Source organism: Hyperolius riggenbachi, chromosome 3 (genome assembly GCF_040937935.1).
Source record: "Hyperolius riggenbachi isolate aHypRig1 chromosome 3, aHypRig1.pri, whole genome shotgun sequence".
NCBI lineage: Eukaryota > Metazoa > Chordata > Amphibia > Anura > Hyperoliidae > Hyperolius > Hyperolius riggenbachi.
In genome coordinates, this window is record NC_090648.1 from 382082567 (window position 1) to 382110443 (window position 27877).

Genomic DNA, 27877 nt, shown 5'->3' on the forward strand with positions numbered 1-27877 from the left:
CCTGTCACTATCTAGCTGGGGGGTACCTGTCACTATCTAGCTGGGGGGTACCTGTCACTATCTAGCTGGGGGGTACCTGTCACTATCTAACTTGGGGGGCACCTGTCACTATCTAACTTGGGGGGGGGGCACCTGTCTATCTAACTTGGGGGGGCACCTGTCACTACCTCAGCTGGGGGGCACCTGTCACTACCTCAGCTGGGGGGCACCTGTCACTATCTAACTTGGGGGGCACCTGTCACTATCTAACTTGGGGGGGGCACCTGTCACTACCTCAGCTGGGGGGCACCTGTCACTATCTACCTTGGGGGGCACCTGTCACTATCTAACTTGGGGGGCACCTGTCACTATCTAGCAGGGGGGTACCTGTCACTAACTTGGGGGCACCGGTCACTAACTTGGGGGGGCACCTGTCACTACCTCAGCTGGGGGGCACCTGTCACTATCTAACTTGGGGGCACCTGTCACTATCTAACTGAGGGGCACCTGTCACTACCTCAGCTGGGGGGACACCTGTCACTAACTGGGGGGCACCTGTCACTACCTCGGCTGGGGGGACACCTGTCACTACCTCAACTGGGGAGGCACCTGTCACTATCTAACTGGGGGTACCTGTCACTACCTCAGCTGGGGGGACACCTGTCACTACCTCAACTGGGGAGGCACCTGTCACTATCTAACTGGGGGGCACCTGTCACTACCTCAGCTGGGGGGACACCTGTCACTATCTAACTGGGAGGCACCTGTCACTAGCTCAGCTGGGGGGACACCTGTCACTATCTAACTGGGGGGGAACCTGTCACTACCTCAGCTGGCCACACCACAGCATCACCGCCAGCCCGGCCACAGCATCACCGCAAGGCCTTTCAGCCCACACATCATCCCCAATCCAGCCAAAAACAGTATAGCCAGGCACAGCAGCCAGTAGAGGAGAATGTAAAAGCCAGGTGAGAGGTGTCTACCATATTAAGGGGGCATTCTGCCTATGTATGTGAAATGCTGTCTATTTATGTGCCTCATGATTGCTGAATTTGTCTTCTTGGGTGCCTCATGATTTGTTGGGGGCATCATGATTGCTGAATTTGTCTTGTTGGGGGCCTCAAGATTGCTGAATGTGTCTTGTTGGGAGCCTCATGATTTGTTGGGGGCCTCATGATTGCTAAATTTGTCTTGTTGGGGGCATCATGATTGCTGAATGTATCTTGTTGGGGTCCTCATGATTTGTTGGGGGCCTCATGATTGCTAACTGCGAGACTATGGGAAAAGCTGAATCATCATCATATGAGAGTGAGACAATAGCATTAAACCTACTTTTTTTAGCTTTTTAAAACGGAAAAAAAAACTGGGAGGTTCTAAAAAAAAAAGAATACATTTTTCAGGAGTAGGATGGATGAAATTGTTTATCTTCACAGTTAATTTTCAACTTGGATTTTCCATAATGTTCATGTATGAGTTAATACGTTTGTATGAGTTAAAACGTGTGGCTGTTGCCACTTTGCGATAAAGTGACTTTTGGGTTGCAGTTTGGGCACTCTGCCTCCAAAAGGTTCGCCACCACTGTGCTGATCTAATGTCCCACATTGCTAACTTCATGTAAATTTGTCTCCACCCGTGACCACACCCACATTCTGGTCCATGGCCACACCCATTTTTCGGCGCAGAACGGAACCCTTGTTTTTCAGCGTGCTGCGCGCGCCACACAGCTTCAATGACCTCTTGAATTGCATTTTGTGGGGATCTGCTGCCAATTGCATTGCATTTTGTGGAAAGTGCTGCCAATCTAATTGTCCTTTAATTGCATTTTTTTACTGCGGCAAGAACCTTCGGCCCTCCACCATGGGGTCTGAAAAAAAATGGCCCTCCATGCCCATGAAGTTGGACAGCACTGTTCTAAGAGGAAGTGACGGCGAGGTAAGTATGTAATATTCATTTGCAGCTACGATATGTGTTTATTTAAAAAAAAATTTACTCACTTCAGGTTCCCTTTAAGCCCCATATACACGATACGATTCTTTGTGCGATTCGATTACGATTCTATTTACGATCTGATTAAATCCGACATGTCCGATCGGGATTGGATTCAATTCGACTTGCCTTTTTTTTGCAATGCAAATCGAATCGAATCCCGATCAGACATGTCAGATTTAATTGGATCGTAAATAGAATCGTAATCGAATCGCACAAAGAATCGTATCGTGTAGATTGGGCTTTACATTTTACAAAAATGATTACATCTTACTAGTTTTCTGAAACTACTGATAGCTTAGACCTAGTTTACACGGTAGGTGATATCAAATCATGTAGTTTTATATCATTTGGAGTTACCGTTTTGGGTATGCTTCATATCTGAGTCTTTTCAATTTTAATTTTAACCTTATCACCATCCTCTATCAAGTAGCTATACAGTGGTTTGCAACACGTGTACATGTGAGAAGTGGAACAAAAATCATGATTCCAAACATTTTTTTAAAAAAAAAACTGCAAAGTGGTGTGTGCGTAATTATTCTGCCCCGAGTCAATACTTTGCAGAACCACCTTTTGCTGCAATTAAAGCTGCCAGTCTTTTAGGATATGTCTCTACCAGCTTTGCATACCTAGAGACTGAAATCATTGCCCATTCTTCTTTGCAAAACTGAGATTAGATGGACAGCGTTAGTGAACAGCAGTTTTCAGATCTTGCCACAGATTCTCGATTGGATTTAGATCTGGACTTTGACTGGGCCATTCGAACACATGGATATGTTTTGTTTTAAACCATTCAATTGTTGCCATGGCTTTATGTTTAGGGTCGTTGTCCTGCTGGAAGGTGAACCTCTGCCCCAGTCTCAAGTCTTTTGCAGACTCCAAGAGGTTTTCTTCCAAGATTGCCCTGTATTTGGCTCCATCCATCTTCCCATCAACTCTGACAAGCTTCCCTGTCCCTGCTAAAGAGAAGCACCCCCAGAGCATGATGCTGCTGCCACCACTATATTTGACAGTGGAGATGGTGTGTTCAGAGTAATGTGCAGTGTTTTCTGCCCCACACAGCGTTTTGCATTTTGGCCAAAAAGTTCCATTTTGGTCTCATCAGACCAGAGCACCTTCTTCCACATGTTTGCTGTCCCCCCCCCCCCCCCCCACATGGCTTGTGGCAAACTCCAAACAGGACTTCTTATGCTTTTCTGTTAACAATGGCTTTCTTCTTGCCACTCTTCCATAAAGGCCAACTTTGTGCAGTGCACGACTAATAGTTGTCCTATGGACAGAGTCCCCCACCTGAACTGTAGTTCTCTGCAGCTCGTCCAGAGTCACCATGGGCCTCTTGACTGCATTTGTGATCAGCGTTCTCCTTGTTCAGCCTGTGAGTTTAGGTGGACGGCCTTGTCTTGGTAGGTGTACAATTGTGCCATACTCCTTCCATTTCTGAATGATCGCTTGAACAGTGCTCCTTGGGATGTTCAAGGCTTTGGAAATTTTTTTGTAGCCCAAGCCTGCTTTAAATTTCTCAATAACTGTATCCCTGACCTGTCTGGTGTGTTCTTTGGACTTCATGGTGTTGTTGCTCCCAATATTCTCTTAGACAACCTCTGAGGCCCTCACAGAGCAGCTGTATTTGTACTGACATTAGATTACACACAGGTGCACTCTATTTAGTCATTAGCACTCATCAGGCAATGTCTATGGGCAACTGACTGCACTCAGACCAAAGGGGGCTGAATAATTATGCACACCCCACTTTGCAGTTTATTTGTAAAAAATGTTTGGAATAATTTAGGATTTTCGTTCCACTTCTCACCTGTACACCACTTTGTATTGGTCTTTCACGTTGAATTCCAATAAAATTGATTCATGTTTGTGGCAGTAATGTGACAAAATGTGGAAAACTTCAAGGGGGCCGAATACTTTTGCAAACCACTGTATTAGTATCTTTAACACCTGTATCATTACTCTATGGATAATGCCACTGTCCTCTAGTGAAGTTAGTCCATGACAATCACAAAGCACTCCAGGAGCTTTTCCTATGTGTGGGGTATTGTTTAGCAGCCTTTTCACCACTCCTTGTTAGCAGGCCTGTTCAACAATTTATATACTACAGTAGAGTCCCTGTTATCTGGAACTCAACCAACCAGCACAAATCACCATCAGTACTTACAGTGGTGAAGGCTAAATATTCAGGCTAGTTGTGGGCTCTGCTGTACTTAATGCAGAACTTTAACCAAATAATGAACTGAGGGGGAGGGTTCCAGTGTGCCTGATATTGTGGTGAAACTCCTCCCACAGTGTGACATCATGACCAGTTTGCTGTCTGTGAACCTGGTTGCATTGTAGTAAATACTGGTAACAGCTTTTTCGAACTGCCAAGCATGCAATATCTCCCTCAGTGCATAGAACTCTCAGTAACGAACATTCCGCACAGATCACCTGGCAGAACAAAAGAGGTCACCACCAGTGAATTTCAGAATGTAAATCAGTGGAAGTAAAGATTTTACAATGGGAAAACACTGACTAATCTATAAATGAATAATGAAAAAATTAAGCGATTTTATTCATTGTTATTTTCACTACAGTTCCTCTTTAAAGACTGGGTTCCACGGCTCCCCCAAGATTAATATTATTTTAATTACTTTATGTTAAAATTGAATACAGAGTTGATGTTATGTACTGTATATACAGTGGGGTATAATACTGCAGTATTGAGTCCCTCACATTTTTAACATCGAGTCTCAAGCAACCAGAAAGTACACTAGATATAATTTAATTTTGATCAACAAAAATATTACACTTATCCTGCACCATCCAATCCCTGTTGGTGCAGGATAACTGAGACTACTGTATTGTATTGTATTTATACCCAAAATACTTATCTTACTACTGCATTATGAAGTATAAAGTTTAACATTGGACTGTTGATGTATTACGATTCTATCTTTAAATGAAAATGTGACAATCAATTTATTCAAGATATCTTTAAATGAAAAGTGACAATTGAGTCAAGATGTTACTTATATTCAGCTTTGTATTTGTTTTTTCAAATATTGACAACATGCTCAAATGCTATCATTGTTGTGTAAAATCTGCTGCTTAAAATCCTGTTTTAAAATTGTGGATCATGTGACTTAGGAGCAGCCAAATATCAGGAGTAGAACTACCTACAGATGCTAGATTATTGTCACCATAAACCAGCCATCCAAGTACCAGGAGTAGAACTACCTACAGGTACTAGATTATTGTCACCATAAACCAGCCATCCAAGTACCAGGAGTAGAAGTACCTACAGATGCTAGATTATTGTCATCATAAACCAGCCATCCAAGTACCAGGAGTAGAAGTACCTACAGATGCTAGATTATTGTCACCATAAACCAGCCATCCAAGTACCAAGAGTGGAACTACCTACAGATGCTAGACTATTGTCATCATAAACCAGCCAAGTACCAGGAGTGGAACTACCTACAGATGCTAGATTATTGTCATCATAAACCAGCCATCCAAGTACCAAGAGTGGAACTACCTACAGATGCTAGATTATTGTCATCATAAACCAGCCATCCAAGTACCAGGAGTAGAACTACCTACAGATACTAGATTATTGTCACCATAAACCAGCCAAGTACCAGGAGTAGAACTACCTACAGAGATGCTAGATTATTGTCATCATAAACCAGCCATCCAAGTACCAGGAGTAGAACTACCTACAGATGCTAGATTATTGTCATCATAAACCAGCCATCCAAGTACCAGGAGTAGATCTACCTACAGATGCTAGATTATTGTCACCATAAACCAGCCATCCAAGTACCAGGAGTGGAACTACCTACAGATGCTAGATTATTGTCATCATAAACCAGCCATCCAAGTACCAGGAGTAGAACTACCTACAGATACTAGATTATGGTCACCATAAACCAGCCAAGTACCAGGAGTAGAACTACCTACAGAGATGCTAGATTATTGTCACCATAAACCAGCCATCCAAGTACCAAGAGTGGAACTACCTACAGATGCTAGATTATTGTCATCATAAACCAGCCATCCAAGTACCAGGAGTAGAACTACCTACAGATACTAGATTATGGTCACCATAAACCAGCCAAGTACCAGGAGTAGAACTACCTACAGAGATGCTAGATTATTGTCATCATAAACCAGCCATCCAAGTACCAGGAGTAGAACTACCTACAGATGCTAGATTATTGTCATCATAAACCAGCCAAATACCAGGAGTACAACTACCTACAGATACCAGATTATTGTCACCATAAACCAGCCATCCAAGTACCAGGAGTAGAACTACTTACATATACTAGATTATTGTCATCATAAACTAGCCATCCAAGTACCAGGAGTAGAACTACCTACAGATGCTAGATTATTGTCATCATAAACCAGCCATCCAAGTACCAGGAGTAGAACTACCTACAGATGCTAGATTATTGTCACCAAAAACCAGCCAAGTACCAGGAGTAGAACTACCTACAGATACTAGATTATTGTCACCATAAACCAGCCATCCAAGTACCAGGAGTAGAACTACCTACAGATGCTAGATTATTGTCATCACAAACCAGCCAAGTACCAGGAGTAGAACTACCTACAGATGCTAGATTATTGTCATCATAAACCAGCCATCCAAGTACCAGGAGTAGAACTACCTACAGATGCTAGATTATTGTCATCATAAACCAGCCAAGTACCAGGAGTAGAACTACCTACAGATGCTAGATTATTGTCACCATAAACCAGCCATCTAAGTACCAGGAGTAGAACTACCTACAGATGCTAGATTATTGTCACCATAAGCCATCCATCCAAGTACAAGGAGTAGAACAACCAACAGATGCTAGATTATCATCACCTTAAAGGGAACCTGAAGTGAGTAAAATTATTTAAAATAAACACATGACATAGCTGCAAATGAATATTACATACTTACCGTCAGTTCCTCTCAAAAGCTCACAATTACAGTGATTCCTTTCAGTTCTGACAATATTTTGTCAGAACTGAAATATACCAGTTGCTGTCAGTTATATATCAGCAGCTGTCAGTTACAACTGAATGTGCAAGGTAATGTCCATGTTTCCCTATGGCTCAAGTGGGTGATATTACAGTTTAACAGTGTGCTGACCAGGAAGCTGTTCTGGGGTAATGGCCATTTTTTAAATGGAGGACGGAGAATTTAATTGATCACAGAGGACAAATAGGACGCAGGAGAGGAGAAAGAGATTGAGTATTCGACTACACAGGAGGTAAGTATGACCTGTGTATGGTTATTTTGACTTTTTATTTTCAGTTCAGGTTCTTTTTAAACCAGCCATCCAAGTACAGATGCTAGATTATGGTCACCATAAACCAGCCATCCAAGTACCAGGAGTAGAACTACCAACAGATGCCAGATCATCACCGTAAAGAGACCCTGTAACAAAAATGTCATCCTTTTTTCTACCATCCTACAAGTTCCTAAACCTATTCTAATGTGTTCTGGCTTACTGCAGCACTTTCTACTATCACCATCTCTGTAATAAATCAAACATTGCGAGATATACTTAAGTGGCTATGATCCGAATGAACAAACACCAACAAACTGATTTAGAACAAATCTATACAAAATCTTTATCAATCAACATTATTCAATAAAATTCACATTAAAAATGTGCCCTCGTCCCATCAGCCTCCCTCCCCACCTAACGGACCACCCCACCCCCACATCCACCCACTACCAGCTCACCACTCCCCAAAGGATCACAGAAAAAAACGTGAAGCATATGCATCTGCTTCACTGCTGATAAAAAGCAATTATTGATCGTCCATCTGAGCTCAGGGTGAAAAAAGTCAGCCAACAAGCTACATGCAGTTTGTCAACAAGCAGTATGATCCATGAGGAACGCTTGATCTGAGGCATGCAATTCAAAGGAAATGAATACAGTCCAGCAGCTGTAGCAAGCCAGAGAAGCTCAGCGGTTAGTCAGGAATTGGTGTAGTAGCAGAGTGCACCTCTCCAGGCAGCCATGTAATGCAGCAAGCCATGCGGTAAAGCACACACAGTAATGTGAAAACATATAGCTCAAGCATAATTCAAAACAGATGATAGTGGCATCAGTGGCTCATTGTAGCATCAGCATCAATGCAGCCAGCACTATAGTTTATCGCAGGAAACAGTTCTCCTGTGTGTGTAGCATAGAAAGTCTCTCACAATTGATGCCCATAGGGCTGCTTACGTCTCCTGCCGCTGAAATCAGTGTTTGGCAAGTGCTGGTATCCAGAAAGGACTGGTGGGGCTGGAAGCCCTGTGGATTCACTGGGAAGACAGGGTGCCTTGATGGAGGCCTACGGCCAGGCAGGTCCACGGTGAGGGGGTGCCTAGGTCGGGACGCAGCACAAGCGTACCCTCGACCGGTTTCGCCGGACTTCCGGCTTCCTCTGGAGACACGTCACTTCCCCGTGTTGCCTCCAATTTATTCCCCCCAGCGGGCGGAAAGCAAGGCGCAAGCCATGCCCACCCCCACCCGCGGCCAGTGACGGGCGGGGGGGGGGGGGGCGAGGCCAGCCAACACAGCGGGGCGGCGCAATCCGCAACATACCCGATGCGTCAACACAACCACGCCCACCCGCCCGAACACCCGCCGGGCAGCGGGGCGGAGCGGGCAGACACAGCGGGAAGGTGCAAAAGCAACCATCCCGATGCATCCGCTAAGCCCCGCCCGGACCGCCGCCGGAGGCGGCGGGTGAGACCAGCCACCACATCCTCCAAATCCAGCCAGGGGGAAAAAACATTGGAGACAGCCATCGGTAAAAATCCCACTAACCATAGGTATGTATTATGTCAAAAGGCCTCATCCTTGTAAACCTCATCCATGAAACTATACAGATGGCAGAGAAAATATATAGCACAATTATAATACACATTAACCCAGGGGTTTCCTAATGAACCCAACCCACATTAGTAAGTATATTGTTCAATCCCCCCAGGACAAGTGATAAATGATCCTCAAAATACCACATTATTATCCACATAAGATTTGTGTTTGGCAATGTGCAGTGAGAAAATCCTAACTTCCAACACGGCCGACCCAGGTATCCCACAGTCAACAAGGAGCCCGGGCACCAACATACCCTCATATCGGCAAGAACGAAGCATAGCTTGTATGTTCGTTCAGGCCGGTTCTTTTTAAACCAGCCATCCAAGTACAGATGCTAGATTATTGTCACCATAAACCAGACATCCAAGTACCAGGAGTAGAACTACCAACAGATGCTAGATCATCACCGTAAAGAGACTCTGTAACAAAAATGTCATCCTTTTTTTTACCATCCTACAAGTTCCTAAACCTATTATAATGTGCTCTGGCTTACTGCAGCACTTTCTACTATCACCATCTCTGTAATAAATCAATGTATCTTTCCCCTGTCGGACTTGTCGCCCTGTGTCTGGAAGGCTGCCAACTCTTCTGTGCTGATCTGTTATGCACACCCCTCTCCAGGCCCCTCTATGCACACTCCAGTGTGTGTGTTATTTACATAAGCCAGCAGCATCTCTGCTCTCTTATCAGTGAGAGAAGAGAGCTGGATAAAAATCCTCCTCTGTTAGGCTGTGAAAGGAGCTGGCTGAAACATACTGAGGAATTACAGACAGGGCAGAGCTGTCTGCAGGAAGAAACGATCAGCCTGTCACTAGTATTCAGTAGATGAGAGCTGCAGGGGGACAGAAGGTAAACACACAAATGATCTCTTGAGATTCAAAAGGAAGGCTGTATACAGCCTGCTTGTGTATGGATGTATTTTCTATGTGTGGACATACTGTACATCAACCTACTTCCTGTTTTGGTGGCCATTTTGTTGGTTTATAAACAAACTTTTAAAAACGGTTTTTGACTACTTTTAATGTGGCGGGGAGCGGCGAAATTGTGACAGAGGGTAATAAGAGATGTCCTCTATCGCACTGGTATGTTTACTTTTGTGCGATTTTAACAATACAGATTCTCTTTAAACCAGCCATCCATGTACCAGGAGTAGAATTACCTACAGATGCTAGATTATTGTCACCATAATCCAACCATCCAAGTACCAGGAGTAAAACTACTGACAGATGCTAGATTCAAAGGGTGATTATCAGATGGTGATAATCGTCACCATAAGCCAGCCATCTGTAATTTCCTCTGGCAGAAAACTAAAATCAGTACAGGTGCCACTTTGATGTTTATTGATCTACCATGCTGGATCACTAAGCAAAAAGCACCCCTTTCAATCCCTCCCCATAGAACAGAACATTCTACTTGCCTGTCTCTACAGCAATCTTTTCTAAAACCATCACTTAAAGTGGCCATACACTGGTAGCCAGCCGATAGATCCCTCTTCGATCCGCCTCTGATACACTGTATGCAGATTTTCAATCAGTTTCAGCATGAAATCACTGAAAATCTGTGTGCCTGCCAAGGTCGCAGTATTCCCCCCCCCCCCCCCCCCCCTTCTAACCTGTCCACCATGTGGTCCCAGGCTTTGCTTCTCCCTGCCAACTGCTCCTCTTCACTTCCATGTCCCTGAGGCCTGGTAGTGTAATGCAGGGGACATACACTAGGGGAGCTAGAGGCCCTTAGTGTCTATCCCCTGCATTACATCACACAGGTGCATGGGGAAAGGAAGTGAAGAAGATGCCAGAGAGAAGCAGAGACTAGACCGTGCAGCAAACAGGTGAGAGTGCCTTCTTGTCGGTTGCCAAATTGAACGCTGCTAGCGTTGCGCCCCCAAACTACCGTCGATTTCTAGCATTGGAGCACATTCAGATATTGCCTAAATTTTCCACTTAGACCAATCAAATGCTTTTGGACAAAAATCACTGGATTGAGCAGGCCAAATGCTGCAGCGATTTCTCACCGATCCGATCAGAGTGATCAAATCGGCGGTATATCGCCAAGAGGAATCAATGAGTGTATGGCCTGCTTAAGGGTGATCACTAACAATCGATCTAGGTGACAATTACATAGTATCTGAGCATAGCTCTAGCTTTAATGACTGTAGGTAGGGCTTCTGCTGTTTGAACTGCTCCATCTTTCTGTTAAGCTATGATGGGGTTAGGCATTAACAATTCCTCTGGGAAGCCTGCAGCCTATAGCAGTGAAAGTCTGTAGTGCAGAAAGTGTCTGAGCATCTGACCAAGTATCTTAACTATCTCATGCCATGAGCTGAAAGGTGCAGAAATAGAACGTTTATAAACGTCCATTTTGCAACAAGTGGTTAAAGTAACAGTTATTTGGGTTGAAAAAAGACTTACGTCCATCGAGTTCAAAATTGACTTATTTAACATCAGCTAAAGATTTGTAGCTGGAATGGTATTTGCATGCACTCAGGGCAGATTAGTAAACCTTGCCTCATTCCTATTGCTGCACATCCAAATGCTTGTCTATGGGGAAATGAGTCCATATTGGGTGCCAGCATGTAACTACCATTATACTGCATTGAAGTATGCAGAAGAGGTGGGGCCAAGTACCAACTGGCGAATAGGTCACATGTGCATTTAAAGCACCAGGAAGTGATTTCACTAACAGAGACTATGTATTGGCATCTCATCGGTTCCACCTCTACAATATAATGCTATACACCTATGAAAGTAATGGTAGGGTTACCTCCACAACTGTAATACCCATGTGTGGGCTTTGAGGCCCACTTATATCATGTCAGACACACTTGTATTATAACAAAGCCCAAACATGCACACGTGGAATAGTTCTGCATGTAAGGATAGGCATCCTCACCTTCTAATGCTACATGCCTCCTCAGTGTGTCTGCAGAAAAGTCATAGGAGAAGAGGATTCCGCTGCGTTCCTCCTCTATTGGGACTTCTTCACTATCACCTTTATGCTTCAAGACAGCAGTCACAACCTGTAAACTGGAAGAGTAGCACAGAAGCTTTAGTCAAAGGGGGAACAAACAAAATGGATTCCACATCTCCTACTAGTAGTTTAACAGTCCTCAAGCTGTTCATGCAATACCTGTCACCTAAGGTTCTGTAAAGAGCAGCTGTGTCACAGTTCATAAAAACTCAGCATGGCTGAGAGGGAGGAGCTCTCTTATTGGGGATGGGGGAGGTGGAGGAAAGGCAGACTGCATGTACTGTTCTATGGAGCGGCAAAGGAGGAGAGGCTATAGGCTGCATATATTGTTCTATAGAGAAGGGGGAAGAGAGGCAGAAGGCTACATATGTATTGTGCTATACAGAAAGGAGGGGAAAGAAAGAAAAGGCTGCATGTATTGTCCTATGGATAGAAGAGGGGAGGAGTGTCTAAGACTGCATGAATTGTCCTATAGGAGAGGCCAAAGACTAAACTATTGTTGAATAAAGAGTGCAGTGGAAAGAGGCAGGTGGCTGCATGAATTGTCTCACGGAGAGTAGAAGAGCAATTGAGGTTTCATGTACTGTTTTGAGAGATGGTGGTGGGGTAGAAAAAGCAAGAGAGAGTGGAGAAGAAAAAGGCTGCATATCCTGTCCACTGTAGAGGGAAAGGGAGAAGAGACAGGAGAAGCTGAAGTACTGAACCTGCAGAAAAAGGAAGGGAAGGATAAGCAAGGGGCTGCAAGTAATGGTTTATGATTAGATGAAGAAGAAGCAGCAGGCCACATGCATTGTCCTATGGCAAGGAAACAGGAAGAAAGGTCAGAGAGGATGCATGTACTGTTTTAGTTTAAGTGCTAGGGGGAAACAGAAGGATGCATGTATTGTCTTATGGAAAGGGGGGTGAACGAGAAGTAGGGGGCTCTCCATAATAAAACCTAAGGATAAAGGAAAAAAAATGAACATCAGTCTGTTTTTTTAGCCAACGCATCAAGGACGATTGAAGGCCGTTGGACACATACTAACTGGCTGGCTGACTAACAGACTCGGCCAAGAACCATCTAGGCTTTAAAGAATCAGAATCAGTTTATTCGCCAGGCACGACAGGGTCATGCTCGGAAGAGACACTGAAGCGAGAATAATTCTCGCTTCAGAGCTCATAGTTAGCAGGGGCATGTGTGCCCCTGCTAAAACGCCGCTATCCCGCGGCTAAACGGGGGTCCCTTCACCCCCAATCCCCCCCCCCCCCGCCAAATCAACGACCAAATTGGTCGTAGATTTTGCTGCTCCTAGAGGCAGGGCTAACGGCTGCAGCCCTGCCTCTAGTCGCGTCTATCAGTGGCGCATCGCCGCCTCTCCCCCGCCCCTCTCAGCCAAGGAAGACTGACAGGGGCGGGGGAGAGGCTGAGATACGCGCTGACAGACGCGCGTGGGGCAGTGCTGCGGCCATTAGCCCTGCCTCTATCCGGAAGAGATCCCCCGCTGCACGGAGGGGATTTGTGAGGTAAGGGACCCCCGTTTAGCCGCGCGATGGCGGCGTTTTAGCAGGGGCACACATGCCCCTGCTAACTATGAGCTCTGAAGCGAGATTTATTCTCGCTTCAGTCTCTTTAATGTTGCATACGGAATATTATTTCTTGTCTGTTTGCAATCCTCTGTATGGAGCAAGTCTGGTGCTCATCTGTTTTGGAATTCTGTTGTAATTGCCTAAATAAAATTATTAAAACCAAATGTATGAACCCTAATTCAAACAGTGTGATACATAGGTGTGTGTCATGTTTCCCACCTATTCATGTCAGTTATTTCCATAAAGACTGGGAGAATAGCTTATGGCTTGCAGGCTAAAATAATTTGGAAGCAATTTTCCAGGAGACTATTCTGGGCACCCACCATTTCTCTGGCGACTCTGGTATAGGCTCTGTAGTGGCCGGCTCCTCAGTCACGTCTTTGGCATCGCTGGGAGAAGAAGCAGCAGAACAGACAGGCTGCAGGTGGAAGATGAGTGATAAAATGTTATTTATCTGCACATGACACATCCTTATTTGCACCAACCTCACAATCTATATTAATCAGTCAATTCTTTACTCTACTTCTTCACCGATTTCAAATCACAGTTCACCCTTAATTATCACAGGAGACGACTGCTTCCCACTCCAGACACTACAACTTTAACAGGAGATCTCTCCTCCACACCTTAAAGCGGGACTGTCAGTCATAAATCAAATTCCATTTACCCACTGCTCTGTGTTTATTATGTATCCTACAAGCAGTCATATTTTTAGTTATACAGCTTTATTTATAAAATTATATTATACTGTCACAGTTACAATTTAGAATCCACAATCTGTCTTTTAAGCTGTAAAACAGAGCAGAGCTAATGGCTCTTTGAACTTTCCTGTAATAAAACCTTATCTAAAGCGCTCCTTGTTTCTTGGCCATTTAAGCTCTTCAGAAAACAGGACTGAGTTTGACTAAGTTGGTGAACAGCTCAGAGTATCTCTTTTGCATAGATAACCATGCAAGTTTGTTAAAGGTGAGTACACACGCACTACTGCCGGCAACGACGGGTCCGGCACCCGTCGTTGCTGGCGGTAGTGCGTGTGTACGCACCTTAAAGAGACACTGAAGCGAGAATAATTCTCGCTTCAGAGCTCATAGTTAGCAGGGGCACGTGTGTCCCTGCTAATACGCCGCTATCCCGCAGCTAAACGGGGGTCCCTTCACCCCCAACCCCCCCCGCAAAATCATCGACCAAATTGGTCGTAGATTTTGATGCTCCTAGAGCCAGGGCTAACGGCTGCAGCCCTGCCTCTAGTCGCGCCTATTAGCGGCGCATCGCCGCCTCTCCCCCGCCCCTCTCAGCGAAGGAAGACTGACAGGGGCGGGGGAGAGGCGGAAATACGCGCTGCCGCTGACAGACGCATGTGGGGGTTAGCCCTGCCTCTATCCGGAAGAGATCCCTCGGCTGCTCGGAGGGGATTTGTGAGGTAAGGGACCCCCGTTTAGCGTCGCGATAGCGCCGGTTTAGCAGGGGCACACATGCCCCTGCTAACTATGAGCTCTGAAGCGAGATTTGTTCTCGCTTCAGAGTCTCTTTAACTCTTCCTGTACAATGAGACTCTTTTCTTTGCTACTAATGTTATATTTATTATCCATACTACACAAAGAATTCATTATCTCAAGTTTATTTTCACTCCAGATTTGCTTTTAATCCTATAACTCCATCCACTTCCTTATCACAGGAGATTCTCCCCCCCCCCCCCCCCTCAGACTCTACAACCTCATTTCCTTCCTTACTAAAGCTGGCCACTAACGGTCCAATTTATAGTGAAAAATCGTTCGAGCGAGCAGAAATTCTGATCGGGCGAAAAATCGTTCACTACACCATCAACTAACCAGTCATTGCTTCCTATCTATCACGACCACCAAGAAAATCCAAATTTTCGTTCGACGAAAATTCATTCGGGCGACATTTTCTTCACTCGTTCATAATCGATTGTTTCCACCAATGGAGGTTATTTACAACCAATCCGATCAGAATTTCTGATCGCTCTAACGATTTTTCGCTAGAAATTGGACCGTTAGTGGCCAGCTTAAAAGAGACTCCTTCTCCCACCTCAAACTCTGCACAGTTTTACCTCTTTCCTTATCATTGGAGATTCTTTATCCCCCCCTCCCTTAAAGGATAACTGAAGGGAGAGGGATATGGAGGCTGCCATATTTATTTACTTTTAAGTTATACCAGTTGTCCCTCTGATCTTCTGCCTCTAATATTTTTAGCCATAGACCCCGAACAAGCATATGCAGATCAGGTGTTTCTGGCATTATTGTCAGATCTGTCAAGATTAGCTGCATGGTTGTTTCTAGTGTTATGTTATCCAGAAACTACTGCAGCCAAATAGATCAGCAGGGCTGCCAGGCAACTGATATTGTTTATAAGGAAATAATTATGGCAGCCTCCATATTCTTCTCACTTCAGTTGTCCTTATAGACTCTACAGTCTTACTTCCTAATTACAGGACATATTTACTCTTCACCCCAGACTCCTCAGCTTTGACTTCTTTCTTACAGGAGACCCCTCCTTTCCACCTTTTCCAGATCTGATAGCTTTCAATTTACCATGGATCCTCCTCCACACCCCAGACCCTTACAGCTCCACCCACAAAATGATCATATGATATTTACCCTCCTCACCTATTCCAAATCATACAGCTCCACTCATTTCCTTAACGTAAGAGATCTCACCTTTCCATCTATGTCAAGCACTATAGCTCCACTGACCTCATCCCACAATATCCCTCCTCTTCATTCCAAATCTTAAACAACCATATCCTTATCAGAGGAAATCCTGCCTTCTACCCACCTCATCACATCTTAGCTCCAACTAACTCTTTATCCCAGAAAATTCCTCAAGCCCAATTTACCTCATCATCCCAAGATACTGTTCATACCTACCCACCTCCTTATGACAGGAGATTCCTCAGCCTCACCCACCTCCATATCAGTAAGCACCAGAGACTTGTCGGCTCCTGCTTCCTCTTTTAGTGCGACAGTGTCTTTAGGCTCTGGCTCAGATTCTTCTTTGACCTTCACATCACTGACTGCGTTCTCCTTCCTTTGGACCTGCAGAGGGGAGCTCTATTACTTATATGGATCTTAATTTATTATATTCTCATGTATTATCATTTAGTATTTATATAGCGCCAACATATTACACAGCGCTGTACAGAGTATATTGTCTTGTCACTGTCCCTCAGAGGGGCTCATAATCTAATCCCTACCATAGTCATAAGTCTATGTATGTACATGTGATGTATGTATCGTAGTCTAGGGTCAATTTAGGGGGAAGAAAATTGACTTACCTGTATGCTTTTGGGATGTGGGAGGAAACCCACAAAGGCACAGGGAGATACATACAAACTCTATGGAGATAGTGTCCTGGCTGGGATTCGAATCGTGGGACACTATGCTGCAAGGCGAAAGTGCTATCCACTATGCAACCGAGCTGCCCATTTAATTACATGATAATCTGCAGCGGTGTTTGATGGATTAGCTTTGTGTAGAGCTCCTTTTCCTACCTGGGTCAATTTTATAGAATTTTCTCTAGAGAAGGAAGGACTTTCGGAAGGAGATGGATCAGTGGATCCCAGAAAGGAAAGCCCCCTTTTCTTTTCTTTGAGGCATGCAGCCTGGTGTCGCCGCATTCTTTCCAGCTGCTCCTCCAGAGTCATGCGAGGTCTGGGATTCTCCATTACACAGAGATGTTCCACAGCGCTACGAGGCCTGTCCTGTGAAAAGGGAAACAAGAGTCAGAAATTCTGGATACAGAGAAGGATTACTAGGCCATAGACGTGCAAACATGAATGAGCCTATGTGCCAATGATCTGTTTTCCAGGAGACAAAATTCCACTATTCAAGGACAAGAAGCTACCTGTAATGAAGCCAAAACCAGAACAGCCCACATACCGATTTTATCTCTGGCTTCTTGGTCTTTCGTAAGGTGACATAAGATGCTATTGTAGTAGATTCAAGAGGAGGAGATTTGGTTCTTGGAGGGACAACCCCCACAGGGAAGTGTGAACCTAAAGATAACCGAAACCTTGCATTAGTGTCTCTCCTGGCTGTTATTGCACAAAGAACGCTCTATATATAGAAGGTAGTGTACTGTCCTTCAGTGTCCCTATGGACACTTCCCACTTATATAAAGAATATTATAATGGACCTTTGTTCGTAGCAGTTTCTATGTCCAGTGAGAGGTCAATTCGGTCATCACCATTTGATTCATCAACTTCAGCCACAGTGGTGAGTTCAGGTTCACTCTTGTAGAGTCTGTAATCTGGACCCTGAAAGGGAACCATTACTGAGTGATAATATCTAATGTCAGATATGTCCTGCTTTGTTATAAACACATTCATTAACACCACAAAACATTATAAAGGGAAGCAGAACATACACACAATGACAATGATGATGTAAATAAAATATCAGCAAATATTGCTCATTCCATCCAGTGTAGTAACTACACCAAAAGAATCAATAAAAGCAGCCACATTATGAAAGTTACATAAAAACGGCAACATGGAACCATCTTATGTTCACATAAATAACAACGCGGGCTTGCTTAATCTACTGTTGCTAGACTGAAAAGTTTACCTGAAGCACATTTATGAGTAGCCAACAAAATGGATTCAGACCTGACCAGCATTGTTGGTCAGCCTGAATTTTATTTACTGGAAGAATCCGCTGAGTTTTCAGGTTATTTGCAGTCACTGAGATATAATTCTGTATGTTTAGCACAAAGCCTATTTTGCTGTAATTGATAATTACATCAGCTATGAACCTCTGAGCATTGCAGACAGACCTGCCTTCGCTGTATGGATCATCTTTGGAATCCTGTTTCTTTGGCTTAAGTTTTTACACTATATCATGTCAATGTTTTCTAAAGGGGAGAGAACGTTTGTGATACTTAAGGAACAGGTTATGTTCTATTTTCAAATCATTGGAGTTCTTTGTGATACTTTTGTATCTTTATTCCCAAGGTGTTGAGACAGATGAAATAATTTAGAAACCAGAGGAGTAGACTGTTTCTTAGCCACCTGTTCATGCCGCCTTTCCTATTCAAAAAATAAAATAGTCTGCTTAGCTGAGAGCCAAGCAGCTTATCTGTAAACAGATGGGAAAAAACGGTTACCTGAAATATCAGGAAAGTTTGTTTCAAGCAAAATTGTATCTCACATGTAGCTTAAGTTCAGCTTACAATAAAAATATCTTTAGAGTTCCCTAAACTATTAAAATACATTTCAGTTATAATAAAGCAGTAACATACCTAGACTTATCAATTAATGAATTGATCACATGATCAGAGTTCCTCTGTACGTAATTTCTGTACAGGCACTTCACACTCTGTACAGGCATGCCCTGCATCTACTTCAGGCTGGCAATGGGGCAGGGTGTTCATGCTTCTGCACATAACAATGACCTCTGGGTACAGCTGCTGCACTCTGGGCTTGTACGGAAAAACCCACTGATCTTCAGATACACAGATCCAATCATGCTCTTCAATTTAACAACAGCAAGTCTTATACACCACTGTAGTAGTTTCAACAAACATTGGTGTTAGCTGTTTGGATGTTTTGACCAGTAAAAAACTTTGGGGAAACTGATGAAATAATTGTATTTGATGAAATGTATAAGGGCTCATTCACACTAATCAGTGAGTTAAAATGCATGGATAAAAACTCATGAATGGGTGTGAATGTGGTTGTGAGTCGCTGTGTATTTCCATGAGTTTTACTGCATTGTCAAACCAGAGTGAAGTGACATAGAGGAATAGGAAACCAGCTGATTCAGCTGGGCTCATCTGCATAATCCATGTGCTAAAACTCACATAGCGTGCATTTCCATGAGTTTTAGTCACTCTTGGCGAATTAAAATGCACTGCACAGCAACTCACTGTTGTAGTGTGAATGATAAAATTAAAGTCTATGGACTTTCATGTTCTCATGAAAAATGCACACTATGTGCAGTGAGTTAAAACTAACTGCAACTCACCCAGTGTGAATGAGCCCTAAGCTAAAAAGGCACTTTAATGCTCACATCAGATAAACATTTCATGTTTAAGTTTTCTTTATGCCTATATATTGACTTTAAATTTTCTGCACTTAAAGGCTTTAATAGGAAGAGAGCTTTTGTTTACATAGAGTCAGTGTCCTGGATATCTGCTTAGGAGGGGAGATTAGCACAACATAAGCAGATGAAGATGAAGATCACAGCTTATGGAGGCAGCCACTTCTTATACAGCTACAGTAGGAAAACAGACACAGAGATATGGGTGGTCACACCTAAAAGTCAAAGCGGGGAAAAGGGGACGCGCTGGACAATGACATGGGATGGGCATGGCAGTGTGATGGGGCCAGCTTAGCTTCTTACACAATAGGATCCATTTCTTTGATAAACTTGGATATGATGAGAGGTCTTGTCATCGGGGAGTTGGACAGGGCCCCGGCTATAACACAGCAAGGATGAGCTGCTGTCACTGGGTACAGGGGGAAGAACAGGAACTGTATTGGAATAGTCATAGGATCGAGGCAGCGGAGGGCGCGGTGGGACTAGCTCCTCCTCCTGGAGATTGCAGAACAGGCGGTTTATAGAGAACGGTAGTATCATACATTCACCCTCCCCCCACAACATGAGAACAAATCTATCTGCTATTCACAAACCAATGCATGTTTACATTTGTGTTATTAAAATCTACCTACTGATGTATACTAAGCAAGCCTCAAACATACATCACACCTTTCCTAGTGCCCATTTACCAGAAACCCATATTTTATGGTTCCCAATTCTCTTCCAAAATATAAAAAATCTCATATCTAGGTCTCAATTCATACTTTCATAATCGGATAAGAACCTGCTATAGAAGAGCTGCGGCATCACTTACCTCACTAGTACTCTTCCCTGAAGAAAGTAAGTTGGAGTCAGAAGTACCTGCCAAGGGACAAATACAACAATCAATCAGTCATCAGTCAAGGTGTAGACTCCAATAACCTTCCATTGATAATGAAAGTGCTGGTAATGTCTGAGCAGCTAATAAGTATTCCCATGGTACCCACTTATAGCAAGGTATTGACTCAATATGGCTCTACAGACAGGGCTCGTGGAGTAGACCATACAGAGCTGAGGGAGTTGATGAACAGAGTCAGTGACATAGACTTGGCATTGCTCTATGGTTAGGCTTGCAAGGGGTGATAAGGGGCACCCAGTCAAGGTATGGTATGGATTAGATATGCCTCTATGGGCAGAGTTAGTGAGAGTAATAGAACAGGGCAGTCTCTACAAGGTATGGGTTGGATATGGTTCCATGGGTGGAGGTGGTTGGAGAAATGGTGGCACCTAGTCACTGCTTGGTATGTTAGCATAGTGGACAGCACTCTTGACTTAGAGCACTACAGTCCTAATGTTCATATATTGGCCTTAACACTATCTGCTGTGAGTTTGTATGTTCTCCCTATATCCCCCCCCCCACTCTTCTCCCACATGCTAAAAACATGCTTGTTGCATGAAAACATGCACCCCCCCCCCCCCCCCCGCAATAGGGACACTAAACTATAACTATGGTGGGGATAAGATTGTAAGCGACACATTCTGTAAAGCGCTGCATATAGGCAATAGATAAATACATAATGGTAATAGTAATAAAAACTTTATGGCTGGATTTGAGAGAGGTGTGTTGTATTGTACCCAGCCATAGCAAGGTATAGACTGGATAGGGCTCTATAGACAGGGCTGGTGAAAAAGGGGATACGGGGTACCAAGTCATTGCAAGTATGGACTGGATGTTACTCTATGGGTGGGGCTGGAGTGAGGGGTGCTAAATAGTACCCCGACAACCTATTCGATATTACTCTTTGGAGACAGTGATAAGGTGATTAGAGTACCCAGCCAGTGCAATGTTTGTATATGGTTCTATAGGCAAGGCTGATGATGGGGTGATACAGGGTACCAGTCATTGCAAAATGTGGGCTGCATATTAGTCTGTGGGTGGGCCCGTGGAAAAGGCAATACAAGACACCCAAGTTAGTGCAAAAATGGATAATGGATGTTGCACCAGGGTGAGGTGCTACAGGGAACCTAGAGTCAGTGCAAGGTATGGATTGGGTGTGGTTCTATGGATGAGCTGGTGAAAGAGGTTTTAAAGGGGGTACCCAGTGAGCAGAAGATTCATTAGATTGGTTATGGCTCTATTGACAGGGTTGGTGGGAAGAATGATACAGGATAACCAGCTACCGTAGTGCAAGGTGTGGGTTATATATGGGTCTGCTGCTTAGACTTGTTAGAGATATTCTGTAGATGAAGATGCATGTGTAACTACTCACTGTTTTAAAAGGAACCTGAACTGAGAAAAATTATTTAAAAAAAAACAACACATGAGGTAACATCAAATGAATATTACAGTTACCTTGCCATCAGTTCCTCTCAGAAGCTCACCATTTTCTTCTGACAACGATCCCTTCCAGTTCTGACAACATTTTGTCACAAGGGAAATATATCAGTTGCTGTCAGCTATATATAATTTACTGTCAGTTATAGCTGAGAGGACAACTGATGTGCCAGGTAATGTCCATGTTTCCCTATGGCTCAAGTGGGCGATGTTACAGTTTAACTGTGTGCTGACCAGGAAGCTGTTCTGGGGTAATGGCCATTTTCAAAATGGAGGATGGAGAATTCCCTCGATCACAGTGGACAAACAGGACACAGGAGAGGAGAAAGAGATTGAGGAATAGACTGTACGGGAGGTAAGTATGACTTGTGTATGTTTATTTTGAGTTTTAATTTTCAGTTCAGGTTTTCTTTAACCACCCTGGCGTTCTGATTAAATCGCCAGGGTGGCTGCGGGAGGGTTTTTTTTAAATAAAAAAAAAACTATTTCATGCAGCCAACTGAAAGTTGGCTGCATGAAAGCCCACTAGAGGGCGCTCCGGAGGCGTTCTTCCGATCGCCTCCGGCGCCCAGAATAAACAAGGAAGGCCGCAATGAGCGGCCTTCCTTGTTTTGCTTACATCGTTGCCATAGCGACGAGCGGAGTGACGTCATCGACGTCAGCCGACGTCCTGATGTCAGCCGCCTCCGATCCAGCCCTTAGCGCTGGCCGGAACTTTTTGTTCCGGCTACGCTGGGCTCAGGCGGCTGGGGGGACCCTCTTTCGCCGCTGCTCGCGGCGGATCGCCGCAGAGCGGCGGCGATCAGGCAGCACACGCGGCTGGCAAAGTGCCGGCTGCGTGTGCTGCTTTTTATTTGACAAAAATCGGCCCAGCAGGGCCTGAGCGGCAGCCTCTGGCGGTGTTGGACGAGCTGAGCTCGTCCAGACCGCTCAGCAGGTTAACCACTTGAGGACCATGGACTTCAACTCCCCTAAAGACCAGGCCATTTTTTACAAAATGGGCCACTGCAGCTTTAAGGCCTCACTGCAGGGCTGCACAACTCGGCACACAATTGACCCCCCCCCCCCTCCTTTCTCCCCACCAATAGAGCTCTCTGTTGGTGGGGTCTGATCACTTCCCCAATGTTTATTTTTTTTTATACAAATATTTTTTAATACATTTTCCTGTTTTTTTTTTTTATATTCCCCCCTCCCTCTGCCAACCAATCAGCGTGATCGGCTGTCATAGGCTTCAGCTGTCATGTCTCCCAGGGGGACAGCCGTGTCACACGGCTGTCCCAAGTACAACGCTGCCATAGATCACAGCGATGTACGGCTATAAAAGACGCCGTCTAACAGTCTCCTAGCGGCGATCGCCTTTCAGTCATTCATGCAGAGATGCGCGCGCGATCGCCTGCAAATCCCCACCCCAGGGTCTGACGCCAATTGGTGTTAGGCGGTCCTGGGGCTGCAGCCTTCGTCACGCCCATTGGCGTTAGGCGGTCCCCAGAAGGTTAAGAAGGCAAGACTGGACTTTGCAATAATCTTTTAGTAGGGGGCTTCTGGGTTTGTTTAGATCTTTCACAAAAATCCTGGCGATTCTGGTTCCGTGTAACTGTTATAGTGTATCATATCTCCCACAAGCCATACCTCACTCAAACCTTGCACTAACTGGGTACCTTGTATCATCACTCTATGGGCCTGATTCACAAAGCGGTGCTAACAGTTAGCACCCTGGTGAAAAGCCCTTTATCACGCCTAAACTCTGTTTAGGCATGATAAGTTTAGGTGTGATAAGTTTAGGCATGATAAGTTTTTAGGCGTGATAAGTTTAACCACTTGATGACCCACCCTTTACCCCCCCTTAAGGACCAGCGCTGTTTTTACTGATCTGTGCTGGGTGGGCTCTGCAGCCCCCAGCACAGATCAGGTAGCAGGCAGAGAGATCAGATTGCCCCCCTTTGTGCTGGGGGGGTCTGATCTCTTCTGCCTGCTGGGTGATGCGGGGGGGCACCTCAAAGCCCCCCTCCGCGGCGAAATTCCCCCCTCCCTCTCCTACCTGCTGCCCCCCCGGCGATCGAGGCTGCACAGGACGCTATCCGTCCTGTGCAGCCAGTGACAGGACGTCTCCTGTCACATGGAGGCGATCCCCGGCCGCTGATTGGCCGGGGATCGCCGATCTGCCTTACGGCGCTGCTGCGCAGCAGCGCCGTACAAATGTAAACAAAGCGGATTATTTCCGCTTGTGTTTACATTTAGCCTGCGAGCCGCCATCGGCGGCCCGCAGGCTATTCACGGAGCCCCCCGCCATGAATTGACAGGAAGCAGCCGCTCGCGCGAACGGCTGCTTCCTGATTAATTAGCCTGCAGCTGGCGACGCAGTACTGCGTCGCTGGTCCTGCAGCTGCCACTTTGCCGACGCACGGTATAAGCGTGCGGTCGGCAAGTGGTTAAGCACCAACTGGGTTAGCACCGCAGTGCACAGCTGATCAAAAGTTTTGGGCTAGCAAAGTCTGGTGCACTTTGCATAGAGTTTAATGGCGCTGCTTTGCGTGCGGGACTTTGCATGCGATCTAAACTTAGCATGCCTAAACTTATCATGCCTAAACTTATCATGCCTAAACTGAGTTTAGGCATGATAAAAATGGTTATCACGCCTAAAGTCTCTAACTGGGTTAGCATCGCTTTGTGAATCGAGCCCTATATGTCCTTTCACAAAGCCATTACAAATCTATCTATGCACAAGCACACTGCATTGGGGCTGACAGTCAAATTTAATGATATCTACTCAGCGGGAGTGCAATTACAAAGCCCAACAGTAATCAAAGATGTGCCACTCAGTATGTGTTATGCAGTATAAAAAAAAATGATGTTCACATACTATGAATAAACAGTCTGTGGCAGGAAGAACACCAAGAAACCAGTACCACATCCAGGCCTGGATTTACCTCACAGGAGCCTACAGGCACAGCTGTACTGCCACCTCAGATTTCACCCTCCATGAAACTACAAACCCCAACCTAATTGCACCGCAAATGTACTGGCTGTCCCAGCTGTCACTTCTCTCTTACTTCCCTTGCCAGCACAGGTAGCTATTAGGTGTCCCTTAGCATTAGGTGGCTAGAAGAACCACCTATTAAGTAGCTAGAGGTGACCCTGACTGAAGGGAGATCTCATCAGTGGAATGCAGAGAGCAGGGTGAGTAACCTCTCATTTATACTCTCATCAGGACTTTGCATAGGGAAGGAGGGAGGCACTTGGGGAGGAGAGTGAGCCGCCTTTCCATCAACAGCCACCAGTAGGCACAATGCCTACAGTGCCTTATGGTAAATCCGGCCCTGACTATATCCAAATCTAATGAATTGCAAATATAAGTGCAGCATGTAGACAAGGAACATCAGCAGGTGGGCCATGCCAGCCAAGGCAGCAGTTTCACATACTAGAGCAGGGTCATCGATTAACAATCGATACCTTGCAAAGATAAGGCCAAAATGGCGCTAGTCTAGTTTAGGGAACCCAACAGGAAACCTCATAGGGAACAGTTCTCCAATCACAGCACTGTATGTAGCATGAAGCAAAAAGAGGGTGCTGACCACCCAATCATTTTAGTGGAATTTCCCTATGAGGTTTCCTGCTGGGTCCCCTAAACTAGACTAGCGCCTCCAAAACAGCCTAAAAAAAAAAAAAAAAAAAAAAGCAGTTTGCAAGTTTGATTATATAGCTTTATACAATGAATAGGCTATTACCGGTAGGTGTGCTATAAACCAGTGTTTCAGAATGTATTCCTGCCTTTTCAGGGTTAATAAATAGTTATTATGAAATAGTCCATTCAGTGTCCTGAAATGATGAATTGTGGGCGTTGCTCTTTACTCATTTGAGACTTAAAATTACTGTTCATTTTAAAGGGAAATTGAGGTAAGAGGCATATTGCCTGGCAGTCCTACTCATCTCTTTGGCTGCAGTAGTGTAGGAATCACACACATGAAACAAGCATGTGGCTAATCTGGTCAGACTTTGGTCAGAAACAGCTGATTTGCATGCTTGTCTAAAGGGTCTAAAGTATTAGAGGCAGAGCATAATCAGGGCAGCCAGACAATGTGCATTGTTTCAAAGCAAATAAATATGACAGCCTCCATAAATCCTTTCCCCTCAGGTTCCCTTTAAGATCAAACATAAATTATCAATGAAAATAGAGAAATGTAACCTTCCTCTGTCTAATCTATTAAAAAAAAAAACCAGTCATGCACCTCCCTGTGTCCTTCTCAGATGTTCTCCACGTACCTGCCGATCTCTGATGCTTGTGTTTGCTGAGTCCTTCCATGACATCTTGGATCCTCCAGATCTCTTTCTGCATCTGTGCCCGCTGGATACCAGCTGTTTCTGTCTGCACAAACCAAGCGTTTATCATCAGCATACACTGGGTAAAAGCAGTATATACACAATTTATGCACTTGGTGTTTGAAAAAATGAAATGCTCTAAGATGGAAGGAAACTCATCTGGTGAGATCTGCAGGATGCCCTCTGTATGTATCCAATGCCTGATAGCTGTACAAGTGGAACCTTGTGTGTTCTGTGCACTTAAAGAGAACCCGAGGTGTGTTTAAAGAATGTTATCTGCATACAGAGGCTGGATCTGCCTATACAGCCCAGCCTCTGTTGCTATCCCAAACCCCACTAAGGTCCCCCTGCACTGTGCAATCCCTCATGAATCACAGCCGTGCTGTGAGACTGTGTTTACATCTGTAGTGTCAGTCTCAGCTGCTCCCCCGCCTCCTGCATAGCTCCGGTCCCTGCCCCCGTCCCTTCCCTCCAATCAGCAGGGAGGGAAGGGATGCAGGCAGGGACTGGAGTTTTGCAGGAGGCGGGGAGAGCAGCAGACTGACACTATAGAGATAAACACAGCCAGCTCTGACAAGCTGTTTGTCAGCAGCGTGGCTGTGATTTATGAGGGATTGCAGAGTGCAGGGGGACCTTAGTGGGGTTTGGGATAGCAACAGAGGCTGGGCTGTATAGGCAGATCCAGCCTCTGTATGCAGATAATATTCTTCAAACCCACCTCGGGTTCTCTTTAAGTAGAACTATGAAAAATTGGCAGAACAGAACATGGAGCAGTACAGAGATGCTATAAACATCAACAAGCCATTCAGTCGACGGAACTGGTGATAGCCCTGAAGTGTGATTTAAATATCAAGACAGAGCAGCAGCTGAGCATTACAAATGTGTTTCTAGTCAGACCGAATAGACAAATTACAGTCATGGCCGAAATTGTTGGCACTTATCACAGAAAAGTATTGCAGTAACATGTTTTGCTATACACGTTTACTCCCTTGTGTGTATTGGAACAAAACAAAAAAAGGGAGGAAAAAAAAGCAGATTGGACATTAATGTCACACAAAAACTCCAAAATGGACTGGACAAAATTATTGGCACCCTTAAATTAATACTTGGTTGCACACCCTTTGCAAAATATAACTGAAATCAGTTGCTTCCTATTATCATCAATAAGCTTCTTACACATCTCACCTGGAATTTTGGACCACCTTTCCTTTGCAAACTGCTCCGCGTCTCTCTTATTGAAAGGGTGAATTTTCTTAACAGCAATTTTAAGATCTCTCCACGGGTGTTTAATGGGATTTAGATCTGAGCTCATTGCTGGCCTCTTCAGAACTCACAGCGCTTTGTTGCCATCCATTTCTGGGTGCTTTTTGAAGTATGTGTGGGGACAATTGTCCTGCTGGAAGACCCAGATCTTGGACACAAACCCAGCTTTCTGACACTAATCCAAAATCCTTTAGCAATCCTCAGATGTCATGATGGCTTGCACACACTCAAGGCATCCCAGTGCCAGAGGGAGCTAAACAACCCCAAATCATCATTGAACCTCCACCATGTACTGTGTTGCTTTTTTCCCTCCTTTTTTTGTTTTGTTCCAATACACACAAATGGAAAAAAACATGTGTATAGTAAAACGTGTTACTGCAATATTTTCTGTGAGAAATACTTGATTTTCTGGAAAAATTTCTGGGGTACCAACAATTTTGGTCAGGACTGTATGCTAAAACACCTAAGGCTTGTCCACTGTCACTGGGCACTAGGAGACCCAGAGCCTTTGCTGAGCAGGGAAGGGGGGGGGGGGGGGGGCTAGGGTGCACCAG

The 27877-nt window shown here is 44.8% G+C and overlaps 1 protein-coding gene across 9 annotated transcripts in view; it reads right to left on the reverse strand.

The window, feature by feature from the left end:
- The window catches only part of LOC137564051 (pleckstrin homology domain-containing family A member 5-like), a 272573-nt gene that overhangs the window by 5544 nt on the left and 239152 nt on the right, over positions 1-27877 (reverse strand). For 8 of the 9 annotated variants that reach the window (XM_068277357.1, XM_068277358.1, XM_068277355.1 and 5 more), the window contains 8 exons: positions 26004-26106; positions 20244-20290; positions 17526-17646; positions 17270-17385; positions 16882-17091; positions 16298-16426; positions 13694-13788; positions 11727-11860 (listed from right to left, as the gene is read on the reverse strand). In XM_068277357.1, the coding sequence (XP_068133458.1) occupies positions 11727-11860; positions 13694-13788; positions 16298-16426; positions 16882-17091; positions 17270-17385; positions 17526-17646; positions 20244-20290; positions 26004-26106 (955 nt within the window). Of the gene's footprint in view, positions 1-11726; positions 11861-13693; positions 13789-16297; positions 16427-16881; positions 17092-17269; positions 17386-17525; positions 17647-19732; positions 19925-20243; positions 20291-26003; positions 26107-27877 lie in introns of all 9 variants that reach the window. The other variant, XM_068277364.1, reaches the window with a different exon arrangement.